The 14115-nt window shown below is 34.4% G+C and overlaps 1 protein-coding gene and 1 pseudogene across 1 annotated transcript; both read left to right on the top strand.

Moving 5' to 3' along the window:
• The first annotated feature begins 1947 nt into the window (after positions 1-1947).
• Positions 1948-2886, top strand: LOC102749019 (olfactory receptor 6C6-like). The gene has a single exon (XM_006728727.2). The coding sequence runs from the start codon at positions 1948-1950 to the stop codon at positions 2884-2886; it is 939 nt and encodes a 312-aa protein (XP_006728790.2).
• A 10637-nt stretch (positions 2887-13523) lies between these two features.
• Positions 13524-14115, top strand: part of LOC102749319 (olfactory receptor 6C3-like) — a 2864-nt pseudogene continuing 2272 nt past the window's right edge.

The following is a 14115-nucleotide window of genomic DNA, read 5'->3' on the forward strand; positions in this document are numbered from 1 at the left end:
AAAATTATGGTAATTAAATTAACATATAATTCTAAATTGGATTATTTTCTATAAAGAAAACTTTTAGTCACTGGTGAAACTTAAATAACACTGGGGAAGTACATGTTAATAATGTACCAATGTTAATGCCCTGACACTAATGGTTATATCATGCTTATCTAGTAGAATATTCTTTTTTCTTATAAATAATCATCTTCATGGTTATTTGTTGGTTTTCTTCTTTATATTTTACATTGTTTCAAAATTTAAAAAATAGTGAAACATTTAAGTACTGCCCTACGACTCCAATTTGGGACATAGGTCACAAGTTAATGAAATCCTCCTAACATTGACTAAGAAAGCAAGAAAGAGGTTTCCTTTTTGAGTAAACCCTCTTAATGTGTAGAAATGGTCAGACTGTCCCAGGGCAGTGGAATATCTGAAATTCTTGTTGGCATTCAGTATAGAGTTTAAATTATTTCTAGTTCTCTTTTGGGAGAATATCTGTTTTGTTTTGTAGTTAAAGAAATTCAGTTTTGTGCTTAAAGCAATTCACAGCAGTTTTTATTTCCTTCCCTTTTTTGTTTGTTTAGGTTGTTGTTTTATTTTTCACATAACTGATATTCCTGATATGAGTCTCCAGGGGTCATTTATTTTTCTTTTCTTCTTCTTCTTCTTTTTTTTTTTTTAATTTAATCCCCTGTGTCTCTTATGAGCAAAGTGATAAAACTGTGCCTTTTGTTAGTGCACAATTTGAAGCAAGAATTCTTTGTTACAAAATTTGGGTTCCTTCATATGAGGGCTTTCCCAAAATGTCTTTTCATTTAAAGTATTACATTTTCATTTAGAATTTTTGGGAGACATTTACCTTCATCTTAATATACGAGAAAAGAAGACAGAAAATGAATCTTACCTGGCCTGAAAGAGGATTCTAATTATTTGTAACATCTGGGTCCTGTCATTTTAATGAGTATCAGTGGAAGTGAAAGTTATTAACAGATGAATATAATTTTCAGAATGCATATCTGTTTTTAGAATCCTTCTACAGAAAAGCTTTGCAATTAACTTTCCTCTTAAAATATTGATTTTTTTAATAATTTTATCAGAGGGAGAATATTCACCATTTATTTTTGACCCCTGTTTCTACCATATTCCTATAAGGGGAAAATTTTATCAATGTATTCTAGATATGGTAAGTCACTTATAATTTGCACTAAATATCTAGATCACAAATGAAAGCATTCCCACATGTAAAAGTCAGGTAATATCCACTGACTTTTGAACTGTCATTTACTTTTCTATTTTTATGTAGATGTAATAGTCAAAACTTCATGATTAAATGCAACTGATATGAGACGACTAACGTTTGAAATGAACAAAAAATAATAATTAAGTGAAATGAGATAAAGGAACAATGGGGAAGTACTGCATCAGGACAAAATAATGGTATATATCAGAATATTTCAATCATAGAGATAATATGTAACTGTCATTATTTCCATATTTCACAAATTTTTAAGTGTTTTAATGAGCTAAGAATTTTTGAAGAACATTACATATAGACATTGTTATTAATCATCTGAATGTTACAAAAAATTTTTCCAATAATTTTTAAGCTATACATAGAAAATACATTTAAGGTCAAGCCTATGTTCTATTTAGACATTGAAAGAGAATTCACCTCATTTGGAAATGACCAGCTAAAATTTAAATGATCTTTCAAGTTCAAACAGGAAAAAAGAAAAAATTTAGTAGTGTTGTTATCATAACTGTTGCACTAAACGGAACACAGAGCGACCTAGGTTGATATAGTTTTAAGTATCATCTATCCTGTTAAATTGGATCAATTTTTTAAACTTCTTTACATTTCTGACTACTTTTTTTCTGTCTGTAGCTTTTGTAAAAATCCTCTTATTTCCAATTCTGAAGTTGTTTTCCTATGTTTATTTAATAGCACTCAAGTCTGAAATGAGAAATCAGTCAAGAGAGATTGAGTTCATTCTCCTAGGATTTACTGATGACCCACAACTGCAAATTGTGATTTTTATATTTCTCTTTCTAAACTATGTGTTGAGTGTGATGGGGAACTTAACCATCATCCTTCTTACATTGCTAGATAACAGCCTCAAGACTCCCATGTATTTTTTCCTCCAAAATTTCTCCTTCTTGGAAGCTTTACTGACAACAGTCTGTATTCCCAGATATCTGATAAGCATCATGACTAAAAACAAAATAATTTCCTACAATGGTTGTGCATCTCAGTTATTCTTTTTCCTCTTATTAGAAATTACAGAATTTTACCTACTGGCCGCCATGTCTTTTGACCGTTACGTAGCAATCTGCAAACCCCTACATTATCCCACCATTATGAACAACAAAGTGTGTTACCAACTTCTATTCAGTTCATGGACAGTTGGCTTTCTGCTTTCGTTTCCACCACTGGCCTCGGGACTGACACTGGATTTCTGTGCTTCCAGAGAAATTGATCATTTCATGTGTGACACTTCCCCTGTGCTGCAGCTTTCCTGCACTGATGCTCATTTACTGGAATTGCTTTCGTTTGTCTTATCTCTTGTAAATCTCATGGTCACGTTGCCTTTAGTGATTTTTTCTTACACATGTATTATCAAAACCATTCTAAAACTCCCCTCTGCTCAGAAAAGAACAAAGGCTTTTTCTACTTGTTCTTCTCATATGATCGTAGTCTCCCTTACTTATGGTAGCTGTATCTTCAATTACATAAAGCCAACAGCGAAGGAAAGGGTGACTTTATCCAAAGGTGTAACTGTTATTTATACCTCGGTTGCCCCTTTATTAAATCCTTTCATTTACACTCTCAGAAACCAGCAAGTGAAACAAGCCTTCAAGGATATACTCCAAAAGATTTTCTCTTTTTTCAAAAAATGAAGAGAAAATTTAATTTTAAAATCTTAGATAAAAAGGTAAATAAAAATTTGACTCATTTTATAAGTTTACTTAATCTGTTCTTCAAATAATCCATCTAATAATATTTTTACCTCATAATATTTTAACCACACCTTTCACCACAATGCATCTTTTCCCTCCTACTTCTTGTGATTAGCATTCCTTTCAGGCTACAGTATGAGTATTCTCTTGAGTTATCAACACAAATGTGAAATATCTTTTACTCTACAAAACATGGTACTGACCTCCTCAAAAAAATGATTTTAAATCAATATTCATCATAAAACTTTTATGGAATTATATAGACATCAATATAACAACAGGCACTACCACTGGGACTCTAGAAATTTCTTCAAATGTCACTCAAGTGTTTTCAACACGGCAAGAAAAAAAGTCAGGCTTCAAGTCATAAAAAGCTCGTATGTTCTAAAATGTAGCAGAACTTTATCTATTACATCAAGAGACCTGAAAATTTGGAGTGAATAAGAATCACACACCTGCTTGGCTTATATAATAGCAAAGACAATATTCTCATCCCTAAAATGTCTTTTTTTAAAAAGATTTTATTTATTCACTTGAGAGAGAGAGAAAAACACACAGAATGAACACAAGCAGGGGAAGAGGCAGAGGGAGAAGCAGACTCACTGCTGAGCTGGGAACAGGACATAGGGCTGGATCCCAGGACCTGGAGATCATGACCTGAGCTGAAGGCAGATGCTTGACCATGTGAGCCACCCAGGTGCCCCCCTAAAATGTCTTTTTAACTTACCTGGAGTACAGTATAGAAACACATAGGTGGTTCCTATTAGAGTTTTCTTTTTTAATATAAAAACCTATGTGAGCTAATTTTTATTTTATTAAGATTGCTATGTTAAATTTATTGAGGATGGGTTTTTGGATGTTGGAGTCAGGAAGACAAGTTAAATGGCTAATGTTTTAAACTAAAAGAGTTATTTGAGAATTGAAATGCAATAGTGTCAATGAATCTGAAGCTCCAGGAAATGGTTCCACAGATATTAGGAAAACAAACTGAGAGGAATGGTTGAACATTTAGATATATGGGATAAATGAAAAAAAAATTTTTTTAATGAGTTTCATCTTCCTTAGACCTTCATTGTGCCCACTTGTGCACACTCTCCCTTATATATTCAATGCTTTTAAACAAGGCAGTATTACTGGTATCTTGTCAGATTAAAAAAAAAAAAAAGAAGAAGAAGAAGGACCTACAAAGAAATCCCTGAAATATATAGAGTTCCATATTGGGTATAATATGCCATCTGGGGAGAAATATGAGTGAAAAAATCATTAAGGTATTTAATGCTGTAACTCTTATCCATGTGGCTCTGAGAAGAAAACAATTTAAGTTCAGGTTTGTGTTCTGACTTATTTTACTATTTTAAGCCAACACTGTTAATCATCTTCTTTTCTAAGGTAATTACAAGGGAATAAGTTCATTTTATTATATTCAAGGCCCTCAAAGCTTTCCAATAAGCTCTTTAAAAACTATTAGACCCTTATTAGATTTGGTTTGAGAGTATTTTCCTCATTCTTTGGGTTGTCTTTTCACTTTCCTAATAGTGTCCTTTGGTCAGAGAATTGTTAATTTTGACAAAGTCAAATTTTTCTCTTTTTTATTTTGTTGTGTGTGCTTTTGGTGTCATATTTGAAACACCATTGCTTAATCCAAAGTTGCAAGGATGTATACCTACCATTTATTCTAGGAAATTTCTAGTTTTATCTCTGACATTTAGGTCTTTGGTTTCTATTGAGTTAATGTTTGTGTAGTTTCAGGTAGAGATTAAAGTCATATTTGCATGAAAATAATTATCACAACATGATTTGCTGTAAAGGCTATTATTTCCCCATTGAATAATCTTGGCACACTTTTAAAAATCAATTGACAATAAATGTATGGGTTACAACAGGACTCTCAGTTCTGTTCCTTTGAGCTACTGTTCAATTGCTATGCCAGTATCCCACTGTCTTTATCACTGTATCTATATATTAAGTTTTGAAATTGGAAAGCATGACTCTTCCAACTTTCTTTCTCTTTTTCAATATTGTTTTGGCTATTACGGGGTCTTGCAAGTTCATATGAATTTTAGGATCAAATTGCTCATTTATGCAAAAAGAACAGCTGAAAATTTAATAAGGATTACTTTGAATCTGTGGATTAGTTTGGGAACTTTTACCATCTTAATTCAATATCAGGTCTATTCTCCAATACATAGGTTGTCTTTATTTATTTAGGACTTCTTTAATCGTTTTTTAATTTTCTTATTTTCTTGGTACAATGTTGCACTTCCTTGGTTAAATTTACATAAAATAACTCCCACAGCTGAACAATAAAAAAAACAAAGACTCAACAAAATATATGCAAAGGGACTTAAAGATGATATACAAACAGGCAAAAAGCACATGAAAAGAACTCAAGAACAGTAGTATTTAGGAAAATGTAAGTAAAAACCACAATGACGTACCACTTTACAGCCAGAAAGACAGTTATAATATGTATGTGTATGTGTGTCTGCCTCTGTGTGTGTGTGTGTGTGTGTGTGTACATATATGTTGGTTATATATATCACAAAAAATAACAAGTGCTATTATACAGAAAAACAGGTGATGATGTACAGAATGTGAAACCTTCATACACTGCTGTTGGGTATTTAAAATGTGCAGCCACTTGGAAAAGTTTAGCAGCTTAGCAAGAATGTAAATATAGAGTTACCATATCACCCAGAAATTCTACTTCTAGGAATTGAAAACATATGTTCACACAAAAACTTCCAACACACATTTTCATAGATGCATCATGCATAAGAGCCCAAAAGTAGATCGAACCCAAATAACCTTCAAGTGATGAATGGATAAACAAAATGTGGTACAGGTATATTTTGTTTATTTTCATTTTGTTGTGCTTTGCTTTGTTGCACTTTCATATACTGCATTACTTACAAGTTGAAGGTTTATGACAATCCTGCATCAAGCAAGCTTATTGGTGCCATTTTTCCAACGGCATTTGCTCATCTCTATCACATTGTGGTAATTCTCACAATATTTCAAGCTTTTTCATCATTACTATATTTTTTATGGTGATGTGTGTTCGTGATCTTTGATGTTACTATTGTAATCCTTTTAGAACACCATAAACACTGCCCATATAAGACAGCAACTCTAATCTGACTGCTCCACTGACCAGCTGTTCCCCCTCCCCTCTCCCTCTCTTCTGGCCTCTCTATTCCCTGACACACACACCAGTATTGAAATTGGGCTAAATAATGACCCTAAAGTGGCCTGTAAGTGTTCAAGTGAAAGAAAGAATCATATTTCTCACTTTAAATCAAATGCTAGAAATGATTAAGCTTAATGAGGAAGTCATGTCAAAAGGATAGGCCAAAATCTGGCTCTCTTGCACCAGTTAGCCAAGTTGTGAATACAAAGAAAATGTTCTTGGGTGTGCCTGCATGCTCAGTTGCTCAAGTGTCCAACTCTTGGTTTCAGCTCAGGTCTTGATCTTGTGGTCGTGGGATCCAGCCCTGTGACCTGCTCTCAACTCAGTGTGGGGCCTGCTTCAGATTCTCTCTCCCTCTCCCTCCTGCTCTCTCACTCTCTCTCTCTGTCTCTCTAACATATAAATAAATTATCTTTAAAAACAGAAAAAAAAAACAAAAACAAAGAAAAAGCTCTTGAAGGAAATTAAATGTGCTATTCCAGTGAACACATGAGTGATAAGAAAATGAAGCAGCCTTATTGCTGCTGATGGAGAGCATGTTTTAGTGTCTGGATAGAAGATCAAACCAACCACAATATTCCCTTAAGCCAAAGCCTAACTCAGAGCAAGGCCCTAATTCTCTTCTATTCTATGAAGCCTAAGAGAGGTGAGGAAGCTACAGAAAAAAAGTCTGAAGCAAGCAGAGATTGGTTCATGAGGTTTAAGGAAAGAAGCCAACTCCATAACACAAAAGTACAAGGTGAAGCAGCAAGGACTGATGTTGTAGCTGAAGTGAATTATCCAGAAGATCTAGCTAAGGTAATTAACAAAGGTGGTACACTAAACAACATATTTTCAATATAGATGAAAAAGACTTATAGAGGATAAAGATGCCATCCTGGACTTCTACAGTTAGAGAAGAGTAGCCAATACCTGGCTTCAAAGCTTCAAAGGCTAGGCTGACTCTCTCGTTAAGGCTAAGGCAGCTAGTGACTCTAAATTGAAGCCAATGTTCATTGACCATTCTGAAGGTCCTAGGCCTAAGAATTAGGCTAACACTACTCTGCCTGTGCTCTATAAATGGAGTAACAAAGCTTGGATGACAGCACCTCTGTTTACAACACAGTTTACTAAATACTTTAAGCTCACTGTTGAGACCTACTGCTCAGTAAATGATGCCTCTCAAAATATTGCTGCTCATTGACAATGCACCTGACCAATCAAGAGCTCTGATGGAGATGTACAACATTATTAATGTTGTTTTCATGACTGCTAATACCACCATTCTATAGGCCATGGATTAAGGGGTAATTCTGACTTTCAAGACTTATAATTTAAGAAAAGCATTTCATAAGGCTAGAGATACCATGGATACTGATTTCTCTAATGGATCTGGGTAAAGAAAATAGAAAATTTTCTGGAAACTCCAGATGCCATTAAGAACATTTGTGATGCATAGGAAGGGGTCGAAAAGTATCAACTTGAACAGGAGTTTGGAAGAAGTTGATTGCAACATACAGTATTTACAAATATTATCAATTATTGTTCTGTGTAGAAATAATTTGACCAGACTTTGGTCAAAATCACTTATACCAATGACAGTGACCCTTGGAAGAAATTCAAGGTATAATTTATTTATTTCTGTGTTTGGGGATCTTTCCATATTTTAAACCACTTATAAATTAAAAATTCCTGATACATTCTAGTTGTGTCAATGTAAACAAGTATATTAAGTTTACCTTACACAAAAGCAAATGCAATCATTTTAATCCAACAAATTTGGACAATTGACAAAGCATATATAGAATATTTTCATCATACTTAACAATTTCCTTGGCCTCTTCAGAGCCATTCCCTCTAGTCTCCATATCTGCTATTGGATTCAGATATTCACAGATGTCTTTTGGCCACATAAATTACTTTTGCTTTTTCTGGAATTTCCTATAAAAGAAATCACAAATTGCGAATGTTGAAGTCTGGTTTCTCTTGTTCAGTCATATTTTGGAGATTCACCCATTTTATTGTGTGCATCCTTATGGTCTTCCCTTTTTGCTAATGCAATTTGGCCAAATCTAAATTTAGCATATTTGATTTAGCAAATTTAGAATCTCTGGCATCCTTTTGTCTTAGTCAGCTTTCCCTCCCCACTTCCCACAAGTTGGTGTTCTTTTTCTATGAAGAATCTCTCTACAAGACTGAATCATTTGCTTTGATCAGTATAATAATCAAGTACACACCATATTCTGAAATGCCAGTCCCTAAAAGCCTGTAGCCTCCCATAATGTCCTTCTGAAGTAAGTGTCTGCCAAAGGAAAATTAATTGGGGGCAGGGGGGTTATTCCCCTATGCCTTGGTGACTCAACTCTTCAATTCCCATTCTCCATGGCAGTTGGAATTATGGAATTACAGGAATTGTCTTTAGAGGAAAGTAAGAAGGATACATGAAGAGGAACACCATTCACTATTTTGTTGCTCTTTTTGGCATCTCATCCCAACTGCTAATTAACATCTTCTGCTCTCCTTTTTGATGCAGCATGTTGCAAGACTCAACCTATTTTCTCCTTTGTGTTAGTAGCTCACTTGAACTTTTGGGGTTTATACCCACAAAGAGTTGCTGTGGAGTAGTACACTGTCTTACCTCCTGTCTTTGCTAACATCTCATGAAACAGCATGTTTGGTTTAAGGCTATACTGCCAATTATATATGGAATGACAAAATATTGTAATTATAAGAAATCATAAATTTGCAAATTCTTACAGCATGGATCCTATATCGTTCAGGGTTCTGGTGAAGGTAGGATTTCTGTAAGCACTCTGGAAAGAAAGGAGATAATGGAGGAATTATAGCTTTTAAAAATAATGAAAGAGATAGCCATGGAAGGAAAAGTTTGAATACCAGAGAGAATGTTGAGGAAAGTAACACCAAAGATCGCATGTTGAAGCCCTATGAGAATGCTTCCAGAAAGCTTAATGGGAAATCATAGTGACTCTCAGTTATTTCTGAGAAAGCATCTACCAATAGTCTTAGCAGTAAAGTTGGTAGTTTTCAAATACTTTTGAAAATCCACTATGAATCTAACTTGCATGCACCAGCCTGGCTACAAACTGGAGAACAGGATCCTCTGCTTCCCTTCCAACTTCCAAATTTGGCACCAAGGCCTCTCACTGACAAATCATAAACTAGAAAAATACAGGGAGGAGAACTCTCAGAAATAACATCCCAGTTTCTCCACAGCACTGAGAACAACTGAGAAAGTATTATGTGATGTTGAGTTGGCAACAGTTCAATGCAGATACTTTGAAAATAACCAAGATGAGTCTCAGAAATTGCAAATTAGCGCTCTTTTCACTGGCTCTGCCCAAAGTGTGATATCAGTGTTGAGGGCAACTTAGAAGAGATGAGATGCCAGGGCCCCGGGTGGCTCAGTCTGTTAAGCATCCGACTCGGTTTTAGCTCAGGTCATGTTCCAGTGGGTCCTGGGATTGATCCCTATGGGATCTGCCTTCAGTGAGAAGACTGCTTGAAGATTCTCCCCCTCTTCCCCTCACCTGACTCATGCTCCTTCTCACTCTCTAAAAATAATCTTTTTTGAAAAATAGACATGAGATTTATTTTTATTTATTGTTCAATTTACCCCCACTATTTAGTACACTATTTCAAGATCACATTCCAGTTATGGAATGAATGAGTCAGAGGAATAAAACAGACAGCATTAGGAATATAGTCAACACTATTGCAATAGCATTCTATGGTAACAGATCATACCTACACTTGTGGAGAACATAGCATAATATATAAACTTGTAAATTCATTATGTTTTCCACCTGATGTAATTAATGTACTAATGTAACTAATAGTTGTGTGTCAGTTATACTCAATATAAACAAACAAACAAATAAATTAGCATTGATGAATGATTAGAAGTGAATTGAGATGCCAAAGAAACCACTTCCGGCAAGGAAAAGAACATATGTGAGAGTGAATGACTTTCATTCATGATTTCACTTAATCTTTACAATATCCTATGAGTTAAGAGTACTAGCCCTCTCATTTTATGAGTAGAGAAACTGATAAAAAGGTTGAATAGATTTTGAAAGTTTGCAAAGTTATTGGGTCTCTGTAGCCTCAAAATCTGGGAATTTTTATCTGGACTTTATGACAATTCATTATGTGAATTGTGGCTTCATTTTTGTCTCTCTGTTTATAAAATGTGGAAATGATTTCTAACATCTGTGATGGCTAGGATGCAATGAAAAGGGCTCATTCTTGTCTGTAGGAAGGAAATCTTGAAGTATCTATCAAAAGGTGGTACTCATATATATTTTATTCTAGTAGTTGCATATATGCAAATGAATGCATAAAAATGGACTTAGCATTTTAGCTAATGATGTGAAATTGGTAGCAAGCTAATTCCATGAATCTTAAAAAATAATGAAATTATTAAATTATTAGAAGTTTCCTCTGGTATTCTATGAATTTGTTTTAAGGATGAGTCCCAGCTTTATAAGTTGACAAGGAATGATACCCATTACATATTGTTAACTGAAAAAAAAGAAAAATTGCCAAATATTTTCTATAGTAAAATTGCATTACTGTATTAAAAAATTTGCTCTCTGAGTGTGTGAACATGACTGTGTTTGTGAATGAAATTTCTGATAAAATATTATGTAAATATTTAATACTGGTTAATTTGAAGATGTGAGGGCAATTGGAGGATCAGTTAGAAACATAAGGGCCATTCCATCTGTCATTATATACTATTGATTTGATAATTGATTCTCTGACACATACTTCTCATGGCATTAAGTCTATATAACTCTTAACACTAAAAAATTAAAAACGGAGTTTCAAATACCCTTCTGATTTTTAAAAATATTACAGTTCTTTCTTGATTCATTCATTCTTCTTTGTGCTGATAGGGATGTATAAATGAATAAAACCTGAGTGCTACTCTCAATGAAGGGTTGGAGCTCAGCTCTGTATTTAATGAACCCTAAAGGAATTGAGAGTAAAGTATCTCCTGAGTGAAGACCGAGTGCCATGGGCATACTAGAAAAATTAAATACAGCCAAGGGGAAACTAGGTTGATTGGTTTTACACCGGTAGGTACCCTTCTGCTTTTATCTCACTATATTGTTTTGCTCCTGGAAGAAGTACATCATGACAGCAGTATACCTCTTAGGCCCATCTCTCTTGCATCAGGCCTTTCTTTATTCTGGCCTCTCATTCATTTACACAGTGACTAGAGAAGGGAAATGTGTTTTATCTTTGGATAGTATTCAATCCTCATCCTACCCAGAGAGCTTTGAAATGGTTTACCTTTCAGTCATGAAGCAGTATTCCCTAGAAATCTACTTTAAAAACTCTCAGGGTTACAATTAGTAGCTTTTTAAAATTAAGGTTAGAACAATGTTTATGTTTATATGGAAAGATAAAAGAGATAAAGAGAAATTCTTTTACTTATAGGAAAGGATGTAGAAAACTTGTATGTGGGACGCCTGGGTGGCTCAGTCGGTTAAGCGTCTGCCTTCGGCTCGGGTCATGATCCCAGGGTCCTGGGATCGAGTCCCGCATCGGGCTCCCTGCTCCGTGGGGAGCCTGCTTCTCCCTCTGCCTCTGCCTCTCTCTCTATCTCTCATGAATAAATAAATAAAATCTTTAAAAAAAAAAAGAAAAGAAAACTTGTATGCAATCAAAGTTGCATTTTCCCTGTGTGAGAGGCTTTTACATAATAGAGGAAGGGTGAACTCCTGACAAAAAGTCCCCAGAAGTAGCTTATGAAGGCATTGCCTCTCATATTTTAAGCAAATTTTAAAAATCTGGGATTATATATCTGTCTGGAATCATTAGACTTATCAGAAAGTAAGTATGCTCTGTATTTGTCAATAAATATACTTTTATCTTTCTCCCATTCAAAAGGTTATTTTTGGAATACATTGCAATGATCCCCAAATTATCACTTTAACATATTTACTATTTTTAATTTTATATTTTAATATTTTAGTTTGTTCAAAATATAGTAACAGTCTCTGCCTTTTGATATGCCAATTTTGCTGAAATGTGTCACAAAAATGTGTCTATTTCTAAAGGAAGACAATGCTGATCATCAGAAAAAAAATAAAAAAGGAAAGTAAGGTACAATACAACTTTGACACTTGTCACCTACCACTTGTCCAGTTCATGCTATAAAAAGAAGAACAACAAATATTATTGAGAACTTACAGCACAAGTAAAATGCTGGTTGCCAAGATAAAGAGAGAACAACGCAGGTAAAAGCCATATAGACCACAGTTTAGCAATTTGTAGTTTCTCTAAAGTAAATCTTAGAATTTTCGTTATTCTACTTACTTTGGCTTCTAGAAAGAAGGTAATGAGATATATTGGCATTAAAAAACTCCTTTATGAATTCCTTCTTCTTCTCAAACAAGTTTAAGAGTGAAAAGACCAAGTGAATATAGTTAAAAAACAGTTGATTGTTAATTCACAAAAAGAACATAAAAATGATATAAATGGATCAATATGTAGTAGGAACTATATTCTTGACATAGGTCTATCCATGTGAGTATTAATTAATATCTCTGGCTTCACTTTTTTTCCCGTAAGTTAAGACCTTTACTTTTATTTACAACCAAGATAATTCTACTCCTATATTTCTGTGATTAGAAACACATTAAAAAAGTATAAAAAAAAGAAACAAAACACATTCATTTCTATGGAGCACATTTGAAAGATGCATCTTAAGAATAAAATAATTACAGCTATTATTAAGCTCTGGATTTGTGATTGGGTCTTCAATTTCCATCAGAGCCTTGCAAAACAATGAAGTTTTTTAATGGCTTCACAATTAAAACTCAAAATTAGATATTTCACTCCTAAAAGCACACAATCTTGGAAACGAACATGGCATCTCAATATGTAAATCTAAATATAATTACTAAATGTAGTAGAAACACAATTAAGACATATATTGCATATATAGACAATTTGGTTACAGGTACAGGTGTTATGTAAAGGCACTCATGAGAGAACTTTTAACATAGACATGTGAATACAGTTTTCCGTATCAAGAGAGAATGTATAAAATATTCCTGCTTTAATGGAATTTAGTGGATATTGCAAAGATGCATACAGGTAAATTTCCATTGCTTCATTTCATTGGAACTAAAAATCAACCTTTAGATCTTTAAATCTTCAATTCCTATTCACATACTCCTTCTTTCTGTTTTGTTTCTCAACAGTAGATTTTTCTTTTCTTTTTTTTAATTTTTTTTAAGATTTTATTTATTTATTTGAGACAGAGAGAGAGAGCACAAATGGGGAGGAAGGTCAGAGGGAGAAGCAGATTCCTCGCTGAGCAGGGAGCCTGATGCGGGACTCCATCCAGTCCTGGGATCAGGACCTGAGCCAAAGGCAGACACTTAACCAACTGAGCCACCCAGGTGCCCCTCAACAGTAGATTTTTCTTAAAGAAAATAAAAAGCAGTATGAGAAACCATACAATGATTACAGAGTTTGTTCTCTTGGGCATCTCAGACGACCCACAGCTTCAGGTTGCAATCTTTATCTTTTTACTTATGGCTTATGTGTTAAGTGTCACTGGAAACCTAACCATCATCATCCTCACCTGGATAGACTGTCATCTCAAGACTCCTATGTATTACTTCCTGCGAATTTCTCCTTCTTAGAAATTACATTCACCAGTGTTACTATCCCCAGATTTTTGGGGGCAATCATTACAAATGTCAAGACCATTTCCTATAACAATTGCTTAGCTCAACTATTTTTCTTCATCCTCACGGGTGTTTCTGAATTTTTTCTTCTCACTGCCATGTCTTTTGATCGTTATGTTGCCATCTGCAAGCCTCTTCATTACACCACCATCATGAACAAAAAAATCTGCACCCTGCTTGTCTTTGGGTCCTGGCTAGGAGGATTTCTTACCATTTTCCCACCACTCATGCTCATCCTCCAGCTAGATTTCTGTGCTTCCAATGTAATTG

This window comes from Leptonychotes weddellii, chromosome 5 (genome assembly GCF_054177405.1).
Source record: "Leptonychotes weddellii isolate Sample4059 chromosome 5, ASM5417740v2, whole genome shotgun sequence".
NCBI lineage: Eukaryota > Metazoa > Chordata > Mammalia > Carnivora > Phocidae > Leptonychotes > Leptonychotes weddellii.